Below are 25553 nucleotides of genomic sequence, written 5' to 3' on the forward strand. Positions count from 1 at the left end.
CCCAACAAAGGGAAATAATCCTTTTTCCCTTCCCCCCTCCAGGTGCTCCTGGAGAGATACACAGACACAAGCTCTGTGAAACTACACAGAGAGACTCCCCCTCTCTGTTCCCAATCCTGGAAACAAAAAAGTACTTTCCTATTCCCCCAGAGGGAATCCAAAGTCAGGCTAGCAATCCAACACACAAATCTCCCCTTGATTTCTTCCTCCCACCAATTCCCTGGTGAGTACAGACTCAATTTCCCTGAAGTAAAGAAAACTCCAACAGGTCTTAAAAGAAAGCTTTATATAAAAAGAAAGAAAAATAAGTACAAATGTTCTCTCTGTATTAAGATGATACAACACAGGGTCAATTGCTTAAAAGAATATTGAATAAACAGCCTTATTCAAAAAGAATACAAATCAAAGCACTCCAGCACTTATATTCATGCAAATACCAAAGAAAAGAAACCATATAACTTACTATCTGATCTCTTTGTCCTTACACTTGGAAACAGAAGACTAGAAAAAAGAAACTACTTCTCCAAAGCTCAGAGAAAGCAGGCAGACAGAAAACAAAGACACAGACACTCAATTCCCTCCACCCAAAGTTGAAAAAATCCAGTTTCCTGATTGGTCCTCTGGTCAGGTGCTTCAGGTGAAAGAGACATTAACCCTTAGCTATCTGTTTATGACAGTGGTAATATCTCAAGGGCCCTGGCTTAGGGGAAAGGGAGCTGTCCCTGGGCCCAAGCCTGGTCCTGTTCTCGGAGCAGTGTGGCAGGGACTGGAAATGACACTGAGCTCCTGGCCTTTAATCTTCAAACACACTCCCAGTGTGATTTCAGGATTCTCGCCTTTGAGAAGCAGGCAGGCCATCAGCCTTGTGCTGCAGGTGGGGAAGTTAAAGCCCAAAAAGTGGCCAATGGTTTTTGTTTGTTTTTTGTTTTTTTGTTTTTTCCTGCATTCCTAAGTTTTTGGATCTCTGTGTAAGATGCTGGGGCCTGATCTGACATGTTGGGCACCCACCACCCCCTTGACTTCAGGTGGACACTTGGCACCTTCTGAAAATAAAGTCCCAGGCGTCTGCTGCTAGGCTCCCCAAAACAGGCCTCAAATTCAGTGGCTGCACTTGAAATATTAGCCCTGAATTGCTGAAGGCCCTGTGCTCAGCATGGGGCAGAGCCATTGGTGGACCCCTGATTCCTCACCCTGGACTTTAGCCAATAGTCAGGGCTTCCTCTTATTCAATAGTTGGCCTAGCAATGATCCAGCTAGTCAGAGGGAGGTTCTGGGCCAGTGTTTCATGAACCATACGGGCTAAGCATTCCCACGGGGCCAGATTCACACTGGGGTTGTCTTTCTCTGTCTGGCAGGGGCACTGAGGACACACTCAGTAATATTTGAGACATGTGGATATTATGAGGCCGTATAAGCACTTGGATAGAAGAAACAATATAGCATAGTGTGTATGTCATTTTAGGTTGCAAAGGTCAGGCCAGAAATAAGGCAAATCTAATTAGCTGTTGGAGCTCAGTGGATTTAGTCACTTGGAGACTTTACATTGAGTTGGATGTCTCTCTTACATTTAAAAAGGGGTGGGGGACAAGGAGGGGCCACTGGCTCAACCACCAGGCAGGCAGGAATTGCTGGGTGAGGTTCTCTGGCCCATTCTTTGCAGGAGGCCAGACTGGATGATCAGAATGATCCCTTCTGGCCTTAAGTGAGTGGTAACTGCAGTTTGGTTAGTGTGTTTCTTCTCTGACCCACTGACATACGCTGCTCAGAAGGAAAATCTGTGCCTTGCCATAACAGTTGGTCCTGGATGCGCTGCGACAGAGATCAAGAGATTTCACAAATCTCTACGGCACATCAGGCAGACTTAATGTGAAAGATTTTTCTCTTGCTCTTTCTTTTCCCTTCCAGCTATGAGTTGTTATGAAACATCAAAGGTTTGTTTCTGCAAACCTGAACACTGAATGTTTCAAAAGGCACTTTTTGCACCAACCTGGGAACAATTTTGAAACCTCAGCTACACCATATTTAATAGAAATGTTTTTCTGGAGCTGTTCTAAATTTGAGTCCCCTCCTTGCCACCACTTCTTATAATAAAAAAGTAACTTGCAAAACAGCCAAACCCCAAGCCCAACACCCTATTAATGCGGTGTTAAAACCGCTCTGTTAACCTCACATCAGAAACTGCAGAAGTCAGTCCCCAGCAATGGGGGCTCAAGCCCATTCAAACCATTTAGTTATGGGGGGGTAGGGTTTGTTTGCCCTGGTGGCAGCTGGGGACCGCAGTGGAGATGCTCTGCACAATGGGGACTGGAGTAAGAGGGTCCCTGACAGGCCCAGGTGAGAGGAGCAATGGAACCCCCCAGCAGAGGGGTCAGCGTTGCAAAGGGCAAGCTAGTGCTACCACTGTTATTGGCTTGATTGTAGTTTTGGGGGTGGGTTTTGCTTAGGGAGGATTAGCTAAAGGGGCTAATGTAGGAGGGGGCAGGGAAAGTGGGGGGAGGGAGTGCATGGGAGAGGTTTGGAGCAGAGAGTGGCAGCAGTAACAGTAATCAGTAAAAAGTGGCTGGCCCAGTGGCTGGGGAGCTGGATGTGGACTCGGGAGAGCTGAGGTCAGGTTCCCATCAGTGCAAGGGGGATAACAGCAGTGGCCTGCCTGCCTGCCAGGGGTGTGCCCAGGCAAATGCATTACAGGGTGCTATGTTCAGCTGCAGTGTGTGTGTGTGTGGGGGGGGGGTGTCACATCAGTACCTACAGCAGATGACATGATCAGTGTCCAGCGGTCCCTGATGCAGCAGGTGCTGCAGAGGGGCCTGGACACCACCTGCCCCCCAGGATTGGGATCTGCTCGCCATCCTGGGGACTGGCCCTGCAGTCCGATTCCCCATGGTATGGAGGCCTCTGTGCATTCTGGGGAGCAAACCCCTGTGTTAGAGAAACTGGAACTGAAAGTGTGGGGAAAACCAGTAACATTCTAGAAAAGCATGTGGGTGAAATTCACCTTGGTGTGCAGGGTCCCCTTACCTGGGGTTGGGGGGTGAGGATGCAGGGGAAGCAGCCACACAGCTCCATCCTGCGCAGCCCCTGCCTCCCACAGAGGCACCTCCACACGGCCCTCAATGGGAGGTAGCAATGTACTGGAGCAGTGGCTCTCAGTGTTTCCAGACTGCATACCCTGGTCAGGAGTCTGATTTGTCTTCGTAACCCAAGTTTCACCTCCCTTAAAAACTATGTGGTTACAAAATCAGACATAAAAATACCAAAATGTCCCTGCACACTCTTACTGAACAATGGGGTGCTTCCTTTCTCATTTTTACCATATAATAAAATAAATCAATTAGAATCTGAATCTTGTACTTACATTTCTGTGTACAGTATATAGAGCAGCATAAACAAGGCGTTGTCTATATGAAATTTTAGTCTTAGCTAGTGCTTTTTATGTAAAACTAGGCAAATATCTGAGGTATCCTGGAAGACCTTTATGCATAGGCACTGCCTTCCTCTCTGCTGCATGGGTGCTCGACCCCTGGCCCTGCACCACCCTTGCCCTGCCCCAATTCCACCCCCTTCCCTCAAGTCATCACCCTGTCCCGCCTCTTTACCGCCTGCTCTCCTCCCAGAAAGTCCTAAGCGCCACCAAACAGCTGTTAAGCAGCAGACAGGAAGCGCTGGATGGGGGAGGAGCAGGGATGCAGCGTGCTTGAGAGCGGAGGAGGCGAGGAAGGGGTGGGGTAGGGGGCGCTTGGCTGCCGGTGGGTGCAGAGCACCCGCTAATTTTTCCCTGTGGGTGCTCCAGCCCCGCAGCACCCACAGGGTTGGCACCTATGCCTTTGTGTACCCCTGGGAGTGCATGTACCCCTGGTTGAGAACCACTGTGCTAGCTCCAGTGGTCTCAACCGCCCATATGGGGAACAGAGCAGCCAGAGCTGCTGTTTCAGCCTAGGCTATGGCCCTATGTCCCAACCATGTGTTGGCAGGGACAGTTTCTGCCCTGACTACACAGGATTTGGATCATTGGCACCATCTCCACCATGTCTGGAACACCCATGGGAAAAAAATTAGTGGGTGCTTAGCGCCCACCAGCAGTCAGCTCCTCCTTCCCCCTGCCCCAGTGCCTCTGTCTACCACAATCAGGTGTTCTGCAGCATGCAGGAGGTGGTTGGGGGAGAGGGACAGGAGCAGGGATGGGGTGCGCTCATGGAAGGGGGCAGAACTGGGTGGGAAGAGGTGGGGTGGGACTGGGGGTGTGTGTTGGGTCCTGGGGCAGAGCAGGGGCTTGTGTACCCCTGGGGTCTGGAAGAAGCCGCCACCTGTGATTTGGGTGGTGGGTGGATGGGAACAAACATCCAGCTGCCTACAGCAGTGGAAGCACTGTTGTATTTTTACTCCATGCATTCCCCTGTGGTATCTCTGAAATGAGGTTCAGGGTGCTGGAGAGGAGAGCCTTGGAGAGATGCTCTTCCCTTTCTGCTAGAAACCTAAATAGATAAAAATATGAATCCAACCTGGTGCTGGTTCAGGGGAAGCCCCGAGTGAAACTGAGTAGAAACAAAAGTTGACCAGCCTGGTGTCCAAGTGGAGAGAGAGAGGCAGAAAACTGGGAAAATGGCATTAGCAGCCCTCCTTACATGCTCAGAATCCCCTTTCACTCGGCCGGGACAGAAGGAAGGCCGTGATCTAATTTTTATTTAAAAAAAAAAAAGTATGTCCTTTTTATCAGACAAAACATCCTGCTCCTTAATTAGACTTTACACTGAATCGATAGCCGTTATGTCTGTTATCTCCTCATCTCTGGCCTTACAAATCTCCTTCTCTCATTTATTTATGAGAGTTGTATTGTAGTAGCACCTAAGGGCCCCAGGCCTGGCCCAGAGCCCCATTGTGTGTGGTGCTGTACGAACAAACAACAAAATGATGAGCCTTGCTCCGCGGAGCTTTGAAGCGAATTCTTGTCAACGTACAGAAAGATCAATGGTTTTGTTGAATAAAATAAACTAGATTTTTTTTTAGTTTAAATCAAATACATATTTTCTTCTAAAAATAAACTATTAATAACGGTTAACCCTTAAATTTAATGTAATTCATTAACATTGAATTTAAAATAATATTCAAGCAGCAGGTGTTTGCCAAAGTTTTAAAGCCAGACTATTTAACTGGTGGCAATCACTGGCTAGATACCTGGAACCAGAGTTCGTTGAAGCGCCAAACCAGCTTTTGACAGCAGTTGCCTCTTCTGCAGGTGCAGAGAATATTTTTCTCATTTCAGTTTATTCAACTAGTTCAGTACAATAACTAGGTCATTGAAAATTGAGAAGGTGATTGGGAGTTGAAAAAGCTGGCAAGCTTGTTTTTCATTTCCCGTCTATGAATAAAAGCAAGGTGTACGAGGAAGAGCGCTATAGGTTCAAACATCTTGAAGGACATGGTGACCAGAAACAATCACTTCAATTCACGAAGTACAGAATATACTTTGTTTAATAAATCATTTCAAATGCAAAACACAAGTAAAAAAGGAAGCTGGTGTACCTAAGGTAGTTAAATATAACGTACAGTTTTAAAATGCTGGTTTTGTTTATTAATGTCGTCTGTTAGTCATAGACCATTGGACATAATGTTCTTTTTGTGCTTTTTTTAATTAAATTCCAATTTCCATTCAAATGCAGCTTGACACATCACAAGTAAAAAAGAGTATCTAATAAATAAGATATGCATTATAATTTAACATCCCTGTGGAGGGGAAAACACCACTGCAGCCCACCACTGTAGCATTTAATTTCAGAAAGGGGAACTGCACAAAAATGAGGAGGTTAGTTAAACAAAAATTAAAAGGTACAGTTCCAAAAGTGAAATCCCTGCAAGCTGCAAGGAAACTTTATAAATAGACCATAATAGACGCTCAACCTAAATGTATTCCCCAAATTAAAAAACATAGTAAGAGAACCAAAAAAGTGCCACTATGGCTAAACAACATAGTAAAAGAAGCAGTGAGAGGCAAAAATTCATCCTTTAAAAAGTGGAAATTAAATCCTAGCGAGGAAAATAAAAAGGAGCATAAACTCTGGTAAGTGACATGTAAAAATATAACTAGGAAGGCCAAAAAAGAATTTGAACAACAGGTAGCCAAAGACTCAAAAAGTAATAGAGAAAACTTTAAGTATATCTGAAGCAAGGAGCCTGCTAAACCACCAGTGGAGCCACTGGCTGATTGAGGTGCTAAAGGAGCACACAAGGACGATAAGGCCATTGTGGAGAAACTAAATGAATTCGTTGCATCTGTTTTCAGAGTTGGGGATGCAAGGGAGATTCCCTAACCTGAGCCATTCATTTTAAGTGACAAATCTGAGGAACTGTCCCAGATTGAAGTGTCATTAGAGGAGGTTTTGGAACAAATTGATAGACTAAACAGTAGTAAGTCACCAGGACCAGATGGTATTAACCCAAGAATACATATTGGGCTGCATTAGTAGGAGCATTTCCAGCAGATCGAGGGAAGTGATTATTCCCGTCTATTTGGCATTGGTGAGGTCACATCGGGAGTGTTGCATCCAGTTCTCCCCCCCCCCCCCCCCCCAAAAAGAAAAAAAAGGATGTGGACAAATTGGAGAGAGTCCAGCGAAGAGCAGCAAAAATTATCAGGGGGCTGGGGCACATGACTTACGAGGAGAGGCTGAGGGCACTGGGCTTATTTAGTCTGCAGAAGTGAAAAGTGAGGTGGGATTTGATAGCAGCCTTCAACTACCTGAGGGAAAGGTACAAATAGGATTGATCTAGACTGTTCTCAGTGGTGGCAGATGACAGAACAAGGAGCAATGGTCTCAAGTTGCAGTGGGGGAGGACTAGGTTGGCTATTAGGAAAAACTATTTCACTAGGAGGGTGGTGAAGCGCCAGAATGGGTTACCTAGGGAGGTGGTGGAATCTTTTTCCTTAGAGATTTTAAAGGCTCAGCTTGATAAAGCCCTGGCTGGGATGATTTAGTTGGGGTTGGTCCTACTTTGAGCAGGGGGTTGGACTAGATGACATCCTGATGTGTCTTCCAGTCCTAATCTTCTATGATTCTATGATGAGTTCTGAAGGAACTCAAATGTGAAATTGCAGAACTAATAACTCTGGACAATAACTGAAGTACAAATGCAAAACATGATTAAAACCAGTTATTTAAATTAAGGTTTCCTGCTTGCTGATTTAAATCATGATTTAAATCAGCTTCTGTACCAGATGACTACAGGATAACTAAAGTGATGCCAATTTTTAAAAAGGGCTCCAGAGGTGATCTTGGCAATTACAGGCCGGTAAGCCTCACTTCAGTACCAGGCAAACTGGTTGAAACTATAGAAAAGAACAGAATTGTCAGACACACAGATTAACATAATTTGTTGAGGAAGAGTCAACATGGTTCTTGTAAAGGGAAATCATGCCTCACTGATCTACTAGAATTATTTGAGGGGGGTCAACAAGCATGTGGACCAAGGGGATCCAGTGGATATAGTGTACTTAGTTTTTCAGAAAGCCTTTGACAAGGTCCTTCACCAAAGGCTCTTAAGCAAAGTAAGCTGTCATGAGATAAGAGGGAGGGTCCTCTCATGGATGGGTAACTGATTAAAAGATAGGAAACAAAGGGTAGGAATAAATGGTCAGTTTTCAAAATGGAGAGAGAGGTAAATAGTGATGTCCCCAGGGGTCTGTGCTGGGCCCAGTTCTATTCAACATACTCATAACTGATCTGGAAAAGGGTAATCAGTGAGGTGGCAAAATTTGCAGGTGGTACAAAACTACTGATGATAGTTAAGTCCAAAGCAGACTGTGAAGAGCTACAAAGGGATCTCACAAAACTGAGTGACAAAGTGGTAGATGAAATTCAGTGTTGATAAATGCAAAGTAATGCGCTTTGGAAAACATAATCCAACTATACATGCAAAATGATCAGGTCTAAATTAGCTGTTACCACTCAAGAGATCTTCTCTGAAAACATCTACTCAATGTGCTGCGACAGTCAAAAAAGCAAACAGAATGTTGGGCATAATTAAGAAAGGAATAGATAATAAGATGAAAAATATATTGCCTCTATATAAATCCATGGTACACCACACCTTGAATATTGGATGCAGATGTGGTCACCCCACCTCAAAAAATATATTGGAATTTGAAACGGTTCAGAAAAGGGGAACAAAAATGATTAGGGGTATGGAATAGCTGCCGTATGAAAAGAGATTAATAAAACTGGCACTTTTCAGCTTGGAAAAGTTACAACTAATGGGGGATATGATAGAGGTCTATAACATCATGACTGGTATGGAGAAAGTAAATGAGGAAGTGTTATTTACTCCTTCTCATAACACAAGAACTAGGGAGTCACCAAATGAAATTAATAGGCAGCAGGTTTAAAACAAACAAGAAATACTTCCTTTTTCTACACAACACATGGTCAACCTGTGGAACTCCTTGCCAGAGGATGATGTGAAGGCCAAGAGTATAACAGGGTACAAAAAAGAACTAGATAAGTTCATGGAGGATAGGTCTATCAATGGCTATTATCCAGGATAGGCAGGAATGGTGTCCCTAGCCTCTGTTTGCCAGAAGCTGGGAATGGATGATAGGGGATGGATCGTTCAATAAATACCTTGTTCTGTTCATTCCCTCTGGGGAACCTGGCATTGGCCATTGTTGGAAGACAGGATACTGGACTAGATGGACCTTTGTATGGCTGTTTTTCTCATAACAAAAATGTAAAAATTAAGAATCTGAATGAATATAAAACTATATAAAGCTTAAATCAATGTGTATAGATATAGTCTATCCTCCTGGTTAGCAAAAAGATGCACCAAATTTTGTGTAAATGTTTTTAGTTGCAAATATACGTATTTTAATGATGACCAATCAGTGTGAATCAGCCATTCTTTAGGAAAATAACTGAAGTACAAATGCAAAACATGATTAAAATCAGTTATTTAAATTAAGGTTTCCTGCTTGCTGATTTAAATCAAGATTGAAATCAGTGACTTAGGTCAATTCACCCAGATGCTCATAAACCATTAAGGGGCAAGTTTTCAACATCCTCATTCTTAAGAACTGAATTCTGTTCAGCTATTGTGAGGTCAGCGTGGAAATTGAACCCAGCAGGATTAGTCCTTTACGTTGCTAAATCCTCTGGCTGCTTGCCTACCACTTCTGAAAATTAAATGTTCCAGCAGGTCTTACTGGTCTTAAGTGTTGCTTTAACTCGTAGGTAAATATCCCTCCTTCCCTCCCTGCTCTGGATATCGGCTTTCAAGGTAGCTTGTGGTGGGGAAACATAAGCCCCAGTAACAGATGTTCTTCCATATGGCCGTATTGAACGGGATCAAAGATAAGGTGAGGCTGGTCAGAAGGTTCCTGCGCCTCTTCTGAAGTGAGGCGGGGGGGAGAGGCGTCGTCAGGGAAGCCCTGCACTCCTGTCCCAGCACATAAGAGCTGGTTTACTCTGGCATCTAGGAAAAAAGTTAATTTGTCTTCTCTCTTCTCGCATCTGAGCTCTGTGTGCAGATCCAAGGCCGTGTGAGGCGGCGAGCCTGAGGCTCTGTAGGCAGCTGTTTCAGATGAGCAAGGAAAGGGGGATGCCTTGGTGCTCCCTACCCCTCCTATAGCACCTTTCACCCAAGGACCTCGCTAACTAGGACTGAGCCTCACAACTAGCCAAAGGACAGGCCCCAGTGCATTAGGAGGCAGGGCTGGTGGGAGGTGCTTGGACGGTACAAGGACCTCCGGAGAACAGAAGGGAGAGTCTTTATCTCCATTTCACAGGTGGGAAACATGAGGCATAGAAAGGGGAAGGGACTTGTGCAGTCACACACCGAGTCTGTGTCATAGGCAGGGATAGAATCCAGGAGTCTGACATGCCGACAGACCCCTGTTCCACCCCAGCATGATGCTCTTTCCCAAGCAGTCAGCCGAGCTGCCAAAAGCCTGAGGAGCCATTAGCAATCTTCTGAGGCAGCCAGTCTGCCTGCTGTGGTTTGTGTCCGTGTGCTTTAGTTGTGTGTGATGCGATAAGTAAACACTGTGGGCACCAGTTCAGCTTATGAAACATCTGGTGTGAATGTCTCTTAATTGCTCCTGCTTCCTTAGGCAGAACTCTGTGTCCGGGTTTACCTAGGAACCTGTTTAATGAACAACGTTCATTGTCACACTAACCTCTGGGTCCCGCCAAGATAAATACACCGCTTTCATAAGGCAGGGAGCGCTGGCCTGACTGCTCGCTAAGTTCATGCAACCCCCCTCAGGCTTGGAATGCTGTCAAACTAAACTGGAGCCCATGGTTTAAATTAAACTGTGTGTGAAACCAAAGACTACTTGAATGTTGCTGGGTTTTTTTACATTAAAGTTTATAAGGCTCAGAAACGCAGGGCTCTGTCCAGCCCTGCCTGGGAGCAGCAACTCCCCCAGGCCCGAGGGGTTTGGATTATTTGGGCAGCAGTAGCATGAGAGGCCTGTTGTCCAAACCCACAGAAAAGAGAGAGACCCTACCCCAATCGAGCTTACAATTGAAGTCCAAGAGGAGAGACCGGCAGATACAACAAACTGATGCGGGGGAGGCACATGACAGCAGTGAGACCATTAGGACCAGTATAAGTGATTCCTGTTATTTCTGTGTGCTCCTCCAGGGGTTGGCTGGCTGTATCTGCCTGTTGTCTTGTCTTGTCTTGTCTTGTGCTGATTGGGGTACGGATCCGCCTCTTGTTCTGTGAGTGTACAGCGCCGAGCACAAGAGCCCTAAGCTACACAACATTTTGATCGGTGACCTGGAGGAAAACACAAAATCTTCACTGCTAAAGTTTGCAGATGACACAAAACTGGGGAAAGTGGTAAATAGTAGAGGACAGGTCACTGATACAGAGTGATCTGGGCACAAGCCAACAATATATGTTTTTAATAGGGTTAAATGTATCCATCTAGGAACAAAGAATGCAGGCCACACATACATGATTGGGGATTCTATCCTGTGGAGCAGGAAGTCTGAAAAAGATTTGGGGGTTGTGGTGGATAATCCGCTGAACATGAGCTCCCAATGCGACATATTGGCCAAAAGAGCTAATGCCATCCTGGCATGCATAAACCAGGGAATCTCAAGTAAGAGCAGAGAGGTTCTTTTACCTTTACATCTGGCCCTGGTGCAATCGGTGCTGGAATATAGTGTCCAGTTCTGGTGCCCATAGTTCAAGAAGGATGTGGATAAACTGGAGAGGGTTCAGAGAAGTGCCATGCAAACGACTCAAGGATTAGAAAATGTGCCTTGTAGTGATAGACTGAGCTCCTTTAGTCTATTTAGCTTACTGAGGAGAAGGTTAAGGGGAGACTTGATCAGTCTGTACGTATACGTACTTGCGTATTTAATAATGGGCTCTTCAGTCCAGCAGAGAAAGATCTAACATGATCCAATGGCTAGAAGTTGAAGCTAGACAAATTCAGACTGGAAATAAGATGTAAATTCTTAACAGCGAGTGTAATTAACCACTGGAGCAATTTACCGAACATCATGGGGGATTCTCCATCACTGACCATTTGTAAATCAAGATGGGCTGTTTTTCTCAGAGCTCTGCTCTAGGAATGATTAAGGGAAGTTCCCTGGCCTGTGTCATGCAGGAGGTCAGACTGGGTGAGCACAATGGTCTTTTCTGGCCCTGGAGTCTATGTATGAAACAATGGGCTCCTAGTCCCTGAGTGGGCTCCCGGTGCCACCAGCTTACAAGGATCACAGTGTATGGGAGACACCTGTACTCATCATCCTGCCCTTGCATTGACAAACCTCAGTATTCAGCCCACATCTTCTCTGGTAGAGGTATCTGGAGAAGTCTTGGCCCATCTCTCTGGCTCCCTGGTCAGCACAGCTCAGTTGCGTGGCTTCGGTCGGATGACTCTGGCCATGGACGCCCCCTCAGCAAGGGGCTCGTGCAGGTTAGGTTGGCCGTGTAGCCCAAGCAGCATTGTCTGGCTGTGACGTGACAGCAGCTGTCTGAGGTTGAAGTTCTCCATGCAGTCAGGTAGCCAAGCACCCCATGCTTGGTCTGTAAAGAGCCTTCTGCTGCACAGCCCCTGCGGGGAGGGTTGGTGAAGCAAGCACAGCCAGAACTTGCAGGCTAGCAGGTTCGTATCTAGCGAGGTTCTGGGTTCAGGCTCTCCCTGTCGGTGCCAAGCCTGGGGAAGGGGTGGTGGCACCTCTGCAATGCACCTTCACAATATGATGCATGGGGCCAGATTCCCAAAAGCTCAGCGCCCCAATGAGGATAGATGTACAGTAAAGCTCAGCTCTAATGTAGCACCCAAATAAGGGCTGATTTTTCAAAAGGGGTCAGTCAGCACCCCACCCGCTGGGCTCTTCTGAAAGGCCAGCCCAGATTGTGGGTGCTTTGAAAATTCTGGCCTTATCTGAGGCCTCTCCTGCCTGTCGCCAAGGTTGGGGGTGGGGCTTGGAAAGGGACCCACCACTTCCTTCTCACGCTGAGCCTTGGCTGCCGGAGGTTAGGTAACAGTACTAAGCCAGCCCACGGACTTAACCCAGACAGACTTGCCAGTCACATTAATGGACCTGATCCTGCGCTCTTGACAGTGGTTTATTTTTTAATAGCTGTAATTCTGTTGAGGGTAATGGATTTACTCCTGATTCCCACGTGGGCGAGTGAGATCAGGATCAGGCCCTCTCTGTGCAGACCTGTCATACTTCAGCTTTGCTGCTGGTCCTTCAGAAAGCATTGCCTCGTTTCACACCAATGCTTCCAGTAGAAGGGTGCGGGCACTTTCTCTGCCAGCGCTGTCATTGAGACAGCTTGCTCCAGCGAGCCCGCTGAGCTGATATCACCCGACAGTAAGTGGATCCTAATTGCTGGGGCTCTTGTTTCCACCAGCCCCTGCCAATGGCAGAGAACCCACATGCAGTGAGGTAGGCTGTGTCTTGAGCACCTTTATGTGGTGGGCCGCTCCAAGCCACATTCATGTGGTGTAGGGCGCTTTGCTTTGAGCATGATGAGCCACCCAGCTAATCCCAACATGCTGTGCTGACACATGGCCGCGGTGACTTACTCTGTTTGCTCCGTAGGGGTTAGAAGTGAGTTTTCCCAGTGTGGAAGAGGGTGTATAACACATGGGGCTGGTCGCAGCCTGTGAGGGTACTGCCTGTGGGAGCCAGCCGAGGTCGCTCAATTAGGGTGAACTGCAAACAAAATGGGGCAGACAAGCCCCAGAAGCTGGTGGCTATTCCAATACATAGATTTACCAAGCCAGCACAGAACAGCTTCTGTAGTACCTCACTGGTTACTCAGAAGTTCAAACACTGCACTTCCCTTAACGTGCCCAGCCTCAGGCCTCCATCCAGACACACACGTCAGATATGATGATGATTACTGAAAATCTTATCTCATCATATAAAAGAGAGGTTCTTCCAACCCCAAAAGATCAGACATATACCCAGGTCCAATTATAACTTAGATCTTACCCAAAATACACGCTATAGCCAATTCTTGTTAACTAAACTAAAATTTATTAGAAAAGAGAGTGTGTTGGTTAAAAGATCAATATACATACAGACTTGAATTCAATTCTTGAGGTTCAGATACATAGCAGAGGTGAGCTTGTAGTTGCCAAAAGTCCTTTTAGAAATAGTCCATAGGTTATAGTCCAATGTCCATATTCAAGGTGACACCAGTCAGTGACTGGGGATCTCAATCCTTATGGCCTAAGATTTCCCTCTCTTGAAACCCAAAGCAGATCTGAGATGAAGAAGGATCGTTTCCCAGGGTTCTTATACATTTCCAGCAGCCTTTTGGCCTGAGAAACAGGCTTAACTATCCTTCTCCCAAACATCCTGGCAATTAGCACAGGTTAATTTATCCATTAAACAGTTCAGATACAGGTTATCACAACCTTCAAAGAAATATATAGACAATAATAGTATTTCACTCAAGTATCTTCCCAAATGTTGAATATTCCTTTTTTATCTTTGAATCAATGCTATAGTAATAGACAAGACTTGTTTGCTTATATCACAAGAGCTGAGCAAATACCTACCCTTCTACCTCTAACAATGCAGACTTGCATTGCAAAGCTCTATTCGTCTACGGATCTTTGTAACAAGTCTCTAAAGTTCGGCCATGGGTCAGGTCAGTCTATGAGGTAATTAATATAATATCTCATTGAAAGATGACAGGGCCAGAAGGAGTTAAACTCATAACATCACACAGCCGCGGGGCCCTGGATGTACGCTGGTGTCTGTCTGTGTGTGATCCTGCAGGCGAAGCCCCTGGGGCGTGGAGTGGTTCAGTGTGCACACAGCCTGTCTCATGCCCCAGCATGCACTGAAGGGGGAAGAGGGGTGTCAGAAGCAAGGAGAGGAGGGGTGGCCAAGTTAGCCTGGCACTTTGGGGACCTGAACCCAGATCTCCAGCTCCCCTAGCTGGGAGTGTAACTGGGCATGGCCCTGGGTATGGCTACAGTGCAGGGGGAGTGAGCCCCTGGAACCAAGCTTGGGGGCCAGCCTGCATCTCTGCCGGCACAGCAGCCTCCCTTCTGCTGTCTCCAGTGGGCTGGCTCGTCTCTGTGCACCGGAGCAGCCAGGCTTCCTCCCAGCTGCAGTGTAGATGGACCCGCCAGGCCTGAGCTTCCCATCTGTGCACTGGGGCTCACAGCATGGCCCTGCCATGCAGAGCAGCTGTGGTGATGTAAGAACTGAGGCACTCAGACCCTGCGGTACTGGGGGCCTGACAGACATCAGGCACGTTGATTCTGCTCTTCCCTGGCTTTGCCAGACGCCCAGTTGGCGGGATCTCAGAGATGGGAGCGTTGTCAGTCTCCGAGTTCTGAATCGTTCCCATGGACCCCTTTTCTCCCAGGGTCTGTCAGGCAAGTGAGGCTTAGATGAGTTTGAAAATAAAGCTTTAAAGAATTTGGATATAAATTGCTTCCCAGCTCTGTGAATCAGTTTCCCCTTCCACAGTTTTGCAATAGCATGACCCCTGCTCTTCTCCAGTAGCCCAGAGAGACTTTGGGGTAGGCAAGCCCTGGATTGCGTATGTTAAAAAAACAAGCAGTGGGGGCAGACTTCTGCAGCCCTTTTTTATACAACATAAAGAAACAACAAACAAACCTCAAATCCGTTTGTGTCCCCTGTAAGGCCAAACAGAACGGCCAGCTTGAGTACCCTCTCTTCAGGTGCTTACATGTAGGGAGTATGTTGGTCAGAGGGGCCAAATTCACCTCTTGGCTTCAGTGGCGCACTGATTGCAGCAAGGGGGCGCAGATGCGATGGAGGGAGACCTGCCTGAAGAGGAATTGGGTGGTAAATGAGCACCTCTTGAACCAATTTGCCATCCTGTGTGTGCACTAAAGGAGCATCACATCCCTGTGCCGAGGGCAGAGAGAGGAAAAATAACAGGAGGAGAGTGGAGGCAGGTCCACCTGATGTCCTCTGCTTACGTCTGCTGTGTAACGTACAGCTGCAGTTACATCAACACCATGTTAGGCTCAGGACCTTCTGTGATGCAGTAGGGACTGTCTGTGTGGGGAGTGGGAGAGCAGGGGAGGACTTTAGGAGATGGACGATGCCAGAGCCTGTAACCTGAGCTAGGTAAGGGAGGGGAAAGGTCAACACCTTTGCCCGGGAAGGGGACAAAGGAAGGGAGTGGCAGGAGGGAAGGAGTTGGAGTTTGGGCTTGGGGCTGGATGGGCGGAATTCAGGGTATCCTAGCTGGGATCCAAGCACCCTGAAAGCCCAGAAGGACTCGGTGGAGGGGTCCTGACTGTGCCTGCAAGCTCTGCTGTAACCTGTGTTCCTGTTGTCCAATAAACCTTCTGTTTTACTGACTGGCTGAGAGTCACTGTGGGTCCCAGGAAGAGGGGTGCAGGGCCGGACTCCCCCACACTCCGTGACAACTGGTGGCAGCGGCGGGAGATACTGCACCCCGTGGACGGCGCTTCCTGCAGTAAGTGACTGGGGAGCAGTAAAACGAAGGGGTGGTTAACCCCTGGGAGTGTGTGCCTAGTGAGAAGGACTTTGCAGTAACAGGGTCCCCCGGGGGATTGCAGCGAGCGGTCCCAGGGGCGGAGGAGTCTGCAGCTCGACCCTGGCAGAGAGGTGGTGACCTCCAGAAGGGCTGGTGCACTAGGGGTCCCCTGGAAACCGTGGGGAGCGGCGAGCACCCCGGCCTGTGAGTGGCCAGCAGGAAGATGTATGCCAAGCGGCGCAAGTGTGACCTGGTGGAGCTGTGCAAGCAGAGGGGGCTGCACCCAGGGAGACGCACCAAGGACCAGCTGATTGCCCAGCTGGAGGAGGGAGACCGCATGAATGAACGGAGCCCTGTCGCTGAGGGAAGCAGCCGAGCAGATGCAGCGCAGGCACCAGTGTCTGTCCCCGCTGGGAGTGGTCAGCCGGCGGACGAGGGCTTCCCGAGACCCCCCCTTCCTAGGCGTAGAGGAAGGGCGGGGAGGAGCCCAGTGTATACCGAGGGCACCGTGACACCCCCGGCCAGCAGGGGATCTGCCCGGCGAAGCCCACCCCCCAGCAGGGGATCCTCCCGGCAACGCTCGGCATCCGTGGAGCGGATGCGGCTGGAATATGAAAGGGAGCTGAGACGGGAGGAGCTCGAGTTAAAGAGGCGAGAGCTGGAGGAGAAGGCGAAACAGCGTGAACATGAGGAGAACCAGCGCCAGCGTGAGCAGGAGGAGAAGGAGAACCAGCGTAAACATGAGCGGGAGGAGAAGGAGAAACAGCGTAAACATGAGCTGGACCTGGCCCAGCTGAGGAGCAGTGAGGCCCCAGCTGCGGTGAGTGAGGGGGGACCCAAGCCTACAAAGAGCTTTGATAAGCACTTGCTGCCCCGGCGTAAGGAGGGGGAGGACATAGATACCTTCCTGACGGCCTTTGAGAATGCCTGCGAGCTGCACAGGGTTGACCCTGCAGACAGGATCGCAGTTCTCACCCCCTTACTGGACTCCACAGCCGTGGAGGTGTACAGCCGACTGAAAGGGGCGGAGGCAGGGGACTACGAACTGTTCAAACAGGCCCTGCTCCGCGAGTTTGGGCTGACTCCTGAGATGTACCGGAAAAAGTTCCGGAGCCAGCGTAAAACCCGTGAGGTTACATACCTACAACTGGTCAACCGGGCGCAGGGGTATGCCCGCAAGTGGACAGCTGGGGCCCAAACTAAAGAGGACCTGCTTGACCTATTCATACTGGAGCACCTGTACGAGCAGTGCCCGTCCGACCTGAGGCTGTGGTTGATGGACCAGAAGCCGGAGAACCCGCAGCATGCAGGCCAGCTGGCCGACCAATTTGTGGACAGTCGGGCAGGGGATGGCAGGGAGGAGTCTCGAAGGAGCAGGCCTGCCTCAACGCAGAGAGAGAGTCAACATGGGACCTCCCAAAGGGGGCCTATGGAGAACCCCCCCAAAAGGGGAACATCCAGCGGCAGGTCCCTCCGACCCACTCAAGGGGACCCACGAGATATGGGCTGCTATCGCTGTGGCCAACGAGGTCACATACGGGCCCAGTGCCCCAAGCTCAGGGACAGACCAAGCAGACCCAACCCGCAGAGGGTGGACTGGGTAAAAACCCAATCGGAGGAGGGGCTACGTTCCCAGGAAAGGGGGGTTGGCAACATACCACCTATGGATGCTCCCGGTTCCGGGTTTTTGGTTTACCGGGTGGGCGCGGGGCTGCCCCTCCGGAAAGAGTGCATTGTTTCCCTGGAAGTGGATGGGAGGAAGGTCACTGGGTACTGGGACACGGGCGCAGAGGTGACGCTGGCCCGGCCCGAGGTGGTGGCCTCAGATCGGATGGTGCCCGACACCTACCTGACCCTGATGGGCGTGGGCGGGACCCCATTCAAGGTACCCGTGGCAAGGGTACACCTGAAATGGGGGGCCAAGGAGGGCCCCAAGGATGTGGGGGTACACCAATATTTGCCCACTGACGTGTTAATGGGAGGGGACCTTGAGGACTGGCCTACTAACACCCAGAGTGCCCTGGTCGTGACTCGTAGTCAGAGTCGGCAAATGGCACTGCACCCCGAAAACGGGGAAGGTACTCGACCTGAGGTGCAGGACCCTAACTCAGGGAGCGGGGAACGCCCAGGGGCACGGTGCAGAGAGGCTGCGGCCTCAGACCCAGCCAGCAAGGGAGAGCCGGTCCCCATTCCTGTCCCAGCTGCTGAGTTCCAGGCCGAGTTGCAGAAAGATCCCTCCTTGCGGAAGCACCGGGACCGGGCTGACCTTAGTGCGGTACAGACCATGAGGAGAGGTTGCAAGGAGAGGTTCCTGTGGGAGAAGGGGTTCCTGTACCGAGAATGGGCTCCCCCAGGGGAAGTAGAGTCATGGGGGATCAGGAGGCAGTTGGTGGTTCCCCAGAAGTTCCGTCACAAGCTGTTGTACCTGGCCCATGACATCCCTCTCGCAGGGCACCAGGGAATCCGGCGCACTAGGCAGAGGCTGCTACAGAACTTTTACTGGCCTGGGGTCTTTACCCATGTCCGACAGTACTGCCAATCCTGTGATCCCTGCCAGAGGGTGGGGAAGGCCCGGGACAAGGGGAAAGCAGCTTTGAGGCCTTTACCCATCATAGAAGAACCTTTCCAGAAGGTGGCCATGGACATAGTGGGACCTCTCAGCAAGATGACCCGGTCAGGGAAGAAATACATCCTGGTGGTGGTGGATTTTGCCACTCGCTACCCCGAGGCGGTGGCCTTGTCCTCTATCGAAGCAGACACAGTGGCAGATGCGCTGCTGACAATTTTCAGCCGGGTGGGGTTCCCCAAGGAGGTCTTAACGGACCAGGGGTCCAACTTCATGTCGGCCCTGCTCCGGTCCTTATGGCAGAAATGTGGGGTCCAGCACAACTGGGCCTCAGCGTATCACCCCCAGTCCAACGGGCTGGTAGAAAGGTTCAACGGGACGCTGAAGATGATGCTAAAAACATTTATGAACCAGCATCCGCAAGATTGGGACAAGTACTTACCTCACCTGCTGTTTGCGTACAGGGAGGTACCCCAGGAATCTACTGGGTTTTCACCTTTCGAACTGTTGTATGGAAGGCGGGTGAGGGGGCCCCTAGACCTGATGAGGGACGAATGGGAGGGGAAGGCCTCTCCCGAGGGAGAGTCAGTGGTGGAGTATGTCCTGACCTTCCGGGAAAGACTGGCCGAGCTCATGGGCCTGGCCAGGGAGAATCTGGCCCGAGCCCAGAGGAGGCAGAAGGTCTGGTATGACCGCACAGCCCGAGCCCGTGCCTTCGCCACCGGGGATCAGGTGATGGTTCTCATCCCCGTGAGGAGAAACAAACTCCAGGCCGCCTGGGAAGGGCCCTTCAAGGTTATCAAGCAACTGAATGAGGTAAACTATGTGGTGGAGCTGTCAAACCGGGCACATCACCGTCGGGTGTACCATGTGAACATGATGAAACCATACTATGACAGGGGGAATGTGGTGTTGGCCGTGTGTGGACATTGGGAGGGGCAGGGAGATGACCCCTTAGTGGATCTATTCCCTGGGACAAAAACTGGTTCCCCCCTGGAGGCGATTCCCCTCTCTGATCAGCTGACCCCGGGCCAGCACGCTGAGATCAGAGGGGTGCTGCATCTGTACAGACAGCTGTTTTCCAACCAGCCTGGACGCACTAATTTGACTGTCCACCGGGTGGAGACCGGGTCACACCCCCCTATAAGATGCTCCCCTTTTCGGGTCACTGGTAAAACTGCCCAGGATCTTGAAAGAGAGGTCAGGGACATGCTGGCTTTGGGGGTGATCCAGCCGTCTTCCAGCCCTTGGGCCTCGCCAGTAGTGCTGGTTCCCAAGAAGGATGGGTCAATCCGGTTCTGTGTGGACTATCGAAAGCTCAATGCCATCACCGTATCTGATGCCTACCCTATGCCCAGGCCTGACGAGCTCCTAGACAAGCTGGGAGGTGCACGGTACCTCACCACTATGGATCTTACCAAAGGCTACTGGCAAGTGCCGCTGGACGCAGATGCCAGGCTGAAATCGGCCTTTATCACCCCTCTGGGGCTCTATGAGTTTTTGACCCTGCCCTTCGGCCTCAAGGGAGCGCCGGCCACCTTCCAGCGCCTGGTGGATCAGCTACTGAGGGGGATGGAGAGTTTTGCCGTGGCGTATATTGACGACATCTGCGTCTTCAGCCAGACCTGGGAGGACCACGTGTCCCAGGTTAAACAAGTCCTGGACCGACTCCGAAAGGCTGGGTTAACAGTAAAGGCTGAGAAGTGCAAGGTGGGGATGGCTGAAGTATCTTACCTGGGCCATCGGGTGGGGAGCGGCTGCCTGAAGCCGGAACCAGCCAAGGTGGAGGTGATCAGAGACTGGCCTGCTCCCCAAACCAAAAAGCAGGTCCAGGCCTTTATTGGGATGGCGGGGTACTATCGAAGGTTCGTGCCCCACTTCAGTGCCATAGCCGGCCCCATCACTGAACTGTGCAAAAAGGGGAAGCCAGACAAGGTGATCTGGACTGAGCAGTGCCAGGAGGCTTTCCGGGCGCTGAAGGAGGCTCTGGTTAGCGACCCAGTTCTGGCAAACCCAGATTTTGACAAACCCTTTATGGTGTTCACCGATGCCTCAGACACGGGACTGGGGGCGGTGTTAATGCAGGAGGATGAAAAGGGGGAGAGACACCCCATCGTGTACCTGAGTAAGAAGCTGCTACCCCGGGAACAAAGCTACGCGGCCATCGAGAAGGAATGCCTGGCCATGGTGTGGGCCCTTAAGAAGCTAGAGCCATATCTCTTTGGGCGACACTTCACCGTGTACACCGACCACTCTCCCCTGACCTGGCTGCACCAGATGAAAGGAGCCAACGCCAAGCTCCTGAGGTGGAGCCTGCTCCTGCAGGACTATGACATGGACGTGGTCCATGTGAAGGGAAGTGCCAACCTGACAGCGGATGCGTTGTCCCGGAGAGGGGACCCTGAACTTCCCCAGGTCACTGGGCAGAGTGACCCCGCTCAGTTCAGTCTCGAAGGGGGGAGAGATGTGATGCAGTAGGGACTGTCTGTGTGGGGAGTGGGAGAGCAGGGGAGGACTTTAGGAGATGGACGATGCCAGAGCCTGTAACCTGAGCTAGGTAAGGGAGGGGAAAGGTCAACACCTTTGCCCGGGAAGGGGACAAAGGAAGGGAGTGGCAGGAGGGAAGGAGTTGGAGTTTGGGCTTGGGGCTGGATGGGCGGAATTCAGGGTATCCTAGCTGGGATCCAAGCACCCTGAAAGCCCAGAAGGACTCGGTGGAGGGGTCCTGACTGTGCCTGCAAGCTCTGCTGTAACCTGTGTTCCTGTTGTCCAATAAACCTTCTGTTTTACTGACTGGCTGAGAGTCACTGTGGGTCCCAGGAAGAGGGGTGCAGGGCCGGACTCCCCCACACTCCGTGACACCTTCTTACTCAAGTCCTGTCTTACTACAGTCAGTCTACTAACAGGGAGCCCCTCCTGGCCATGGAGGAAGGGCCGTGTGACCAGAGCAGTCTTGCAGTCCATGCAGCCAGGGCTAGGGAAAAGGGAGTATAAACTGATGCCTTCCTGAGCAGGGAAGGCACCAAACGGGAGGCTCAGGAGAACTGGGGTTTATTCCTGGCTCTGCACTGGCCTGCTGGGAGACCTTGGGCGTGGTCCACAGAAGAGCTGGGCTGGCATCTGTGCATCTCAACCGCAGGGTCCCCTGGACACTGGGTCCCTTGTGCTTCTCCTTCAGCTGCAACTGTTCCCCTGCAGCGTCCTGTGCTCTGTCACTGCAGTGACTCTTCTACAGCCTGGGCCTGTAGCTTCCCCGATTTCTGCCCGGGCGAGAGGAACTAGAGGAGTGTGAATGTGAGACCTTCTCTGTCCTGACTCAGCCCCTGAAAACACAGGTCTTGTTCAGCATGTGATCTGCTGGTGGCACGTGCCTGGTCACAGCAGGAACAAAGCAGGCATAGATAATCGTGGATCAGACTTGGGTACAATCAACATGGTGTGATTAACACATGCCGATGTCATGGAAGGACAAGGACAAGGAAGGGGGCCTGGCCCTGGCTGTTATGGCCCTGAATAGACCAAAAACATGGATAAACTTACCCGGTGCCCATGTGGGCCAGGAACAACTAGCTCTCACATGGAAAGACTGATCGAAATTCTGTGGGCTCTTCTGTCCAGCGGCTCAGAGAAGTGGTAACCACTGGAGATGAACATTATCGGGCAGCATTGTTGCAGAGGGGGGGTGTTGGGCTCAGTTCTTCTCTCATCCCCATGGTAACTCCACAGGCCTCATGATGCAAGTGGGAGGAGAGTGGGGCCCATGGTCCCGCGTGTGCCCAGGCACTCACCAGCCTGACACCTAAAGAGGCAGGTAGTACCTAGTGGTTTTGCAAAAGCACCTGAGCAGCTTAGGCCCCAACTTCTATGGAAAGTCGACTCTCCTAGGTGCTGTGTCTCTCTGCATCTTCAGGCCCCTGGGGAAATCTGGCCCAAGGGCCTGGTGTACACTGGGAATAGCTCCAACTGGCCCTGGTCTGCTCACCAACCCCTGCCAGCATGATGGCAATGAAAACACCGATGAAGCTCCTCTTGGCAGGTGGTCCCCAGCTACAGCCAGGTGGGGGCGGGGTGTGAAAGGCTGTGCTCATGCGTGTGTTGGACCAGATTCTGATTCCGTGATGGTGAGACTCCATTGGCCCGATTCTGATCTCGGCTACTCCAGTGTAGCTGGGAGTAACTCCAGTAATGTCAGGGCAGCGCGCCTGTGCTACACGGTGTGCCTGGAATCAGCCTGGCACAGGGGTGGGTCCAGCAGGAGACAGGCCCATAGCGCTCCCAGTGCACATGGCTGGTGCTGTGTGGGTCTCGCTCTAGCTCACCTCCGTGCTTTCTCTTCCAGTCTGAATACCACTACGAATACACAGCTTGTGACAGCCTCGGCTCGCGGTGGAGGGTGGCCGTGCCGCACACTCCAGGACTCTGCACAGGCCTGCCAGACCCCATCAAGGGCACGGAATGCTGTAAGCTACTGGCCTGCCCCAGCTGACCTGTGTTCCCTGCGCAGGTGGTGACTGGGGGAGGCTGCACTTGTCACATCTCATCTGTGCCACTGCCTCCGAAACGTCCCCACCAGGCTGTTAAAGGGCACAGGCCTGCTCCTGCTCCCTGTGAAACGTGGGGGGTAGGGGGGAGTGGGGTTTGCCACTTGCTTCCCAAGCAGCAGGCCAGCAAATATTAGGCCTGATTCTCCTATGGAAATTAGGAGTAACCCCCTGAGGCCTCATTCCTCTCTGACCCTAGTGTAAATCAGGAGTAACTCCAACGAGGTCAGTGTAGCTAAACTGAGGTAGCACCAGTATGAGCGAGAGCAGACTCAGATCCTGTGTCTGGGGTTTGCTGAGCATTTTTCCATGCAGTGATTATTTTAATAGAGGCTCCAGAGAAAGACGATGTTTCATAAGCTACGGAATGGCACAGTTCCCTGAAAGGGACCAACAGAACCTGTCTGCGGATAGCAGTGGGCATTTGTTAACCAAGACTCAGCTTCTCTTCCGTTCCTGGGGGAGACTAGAAAGACAGGACTGCAGCAGGGGAGCCCTTTGAAGTGAGCTTTAAAGTTGCGTCTGGAGAAGTGGGTTTTTACCCTTGAAAGCTTCTGCCTAAATAAATGTTGGTCTTTAAGGTGCCACCGGACTCCTGGTTGTTTTTAAAGTGAGCTGTGTATCAGTTCAGTCAGACGTACAGCCCTTAAAATGGGGATAACAGATCAGACTATAGCCCCGTGCTGGGGGTCTATGATCCTGGCACTCCGGATGCAATACAAATGCTGGGGATCGCTGTCTAAACCCCGTTCCGTGTCCACCTCTCTCTGAGCTTGCTCTCTGGGGTTCTGTGTTACAGCTTTCTCCTGCAAAGCGGGGCAGTTCCTCGACATGAAGGACCAGTCGTGCAAGCCGTGTGCCGAGGGCAGGTATTCCCTGGGCACTGGCATCCGCTTCGACGAGTGGGACGAGCTGCCCCACGGCTTCGCCAGCATTGCAACCAACCTGGAGAGCGACAGCAGCGTCTCAGAGTCCCTGGAGAACTGCACCACGTGAGTTGGTTGTTGTTGCGCCTTAGGGCACGGCCACTTTGAATGGAGCCCCGGGCTGCAGCCAACATCTTTGGTCCCCTGCAAGGACTCCTGTTGCCCCCCAGCAGACCTGAGCTGCACCAGCTGAGCTGCTCCCACCCTGCAGCACGTAGCTCTCTGGTTCCCCTGTTTGCCCCCATGTGTCTGAAGCACAGATGTGCTGTTCAGTGAGTTGCCAACCCGGAAGCCTGGTCCTTTTTCTAATGAAATTGCGCAAAGGTTCCAGCTGCTTCTCCTGTTGCACGAGGAGGCATGTCGGGAGCTACAGATCTGCTAGAGCATCCAGCCCACGGCCCGGAAGACCCTTCCCTGCTGTACACTTTTCCAGGGTTTCTCTAACCCCGCTGTTGAATGTCCCAAGCTATAGAGTTTCCATCCTTTCCCCAGGTGACCTCCTGCCATCAGGAAGTCTTTCCCAATAATCTGGATTCGCCCGTTCTTAACATCCCTCCAGGTGTGCTGCACCCCTGGAGCTGTGCAGGCTCAACACTGCACTGCCCCCTTCCTTCAGTTTTTGCCCAGTGCATAAGTAACCTGTGGAACTGACTGTCATATGATATTAGTGAGGCCAAGTGCTCAGGAGGATTCAAAACAATGGACTAGGCATCTCTGGATAAGAACAGCCACAGTTAGACTAAAGTGTTAATGCGATACGGGCTATAATCCCTGGCGCACCATGGCATGAGCCGGCCAGCGACTGTCTGGGCTCTGAGCAATATTCCATCGGCACTCACTGAGATTCTTGCCCCTTCCTCTGCATCAGCTGGTGCTGGTGCTGTTAGCGCCAGACTGGGCTAGATGGTACCTGGTCTGATCCAGGCTGGGGATCCTGCCACCTTCTAGGACCTGCCTCTTGCCCCTACCCCACTTCCACTCCTCCCATCTTCAGAGTTGCATAGAAAGCCTGGCACTCTTGCGGGCACGTCAGCCTCAGCTCTCTGACCAGGGAGGGTCCAGCAGCACCTGCCTGGGTGCAGGGACGGCCATTTTAAATCATCCCTGGTGGTATCTTTCTGCACTAGATCAGAAACAGTGCCTGTATTGTAAGGCACCTGTCACTGCAACCAGCCCTAGTAGCTAATTGTCATTTGTTAGCGTGAATGCGATAACCTCTGGCCTCTGAAAGGCTGCCCAGGGCTTTACCAGTGACAAGGGATGGACAGATACACAGGTATTGGTTCTCCCATCACGGAACTGCAGCCACCTCTAGGGTGGTACATGGCAGCTGTTCAATAGCCCACAGCACCTACCCAGCTGTTTTGGAGGTGAAGGAGAGCACTGTTGCTAACTGCAACTGCTGGAGGAAACTATGGCCTTGTCTATCTTCAGTTGCATTACTGCTAATTTAAGCCAGGCTTACTTTAATTTAGCTTAATTTGGCAAACAATTGACTTAAACCTGGTTTAAATCTAATTAAGAGCATCCACGGAAGCAGTTCAGTAACATGCCATTAGT

At 50.8% G+C, this 25553-nt stretch overlaps 1 protein-coding gene across 2 annotated transcripts in view; it reads left to right on the forward strand.

The window, feature by feature from the left end:
* ELAPOR1 (endosome-lysosome associated apoptosis and autophagy regulator 1) overlaps positions 1 to 25553 on the forward strand; it is an 86302-nt gene that overhangs the window by 15868 nt on the left and 44881 nt on the right. For both annotated transcript variants that reach the window (XM_050956146.1, XM_050956145.1), the window contains exons 2-3: positions 22866 to 22986; positions 23867 to 24059. In XM_050956146.1, the coding sequence (XP_050812103.1) occupies positions 23899 to 24059 (161 nt within the window). In that variant the 5' untranslated portion in view covers positions 22866 to 22986; positions 23867 to 23898. The remainder of the gene's footprint in view (positions 1 to 22865; positions 22987 to 23866; positions 24060 to 25553) is intronic.

This window comes from Gopherus flavomarginatus, chromosome 5 (assembly GCF_025201925.1).
Source record: "Gopherus flavomarginatus isolate rGopFla2 chromosome 5, rGopFla2.mat.asm, whole genome shotgun sequence".
NCBI lineage: Eukaryota > Metazoa > Chordata > Testudines > Testudinidae > Gopherus > Gopherus flavomarginatus.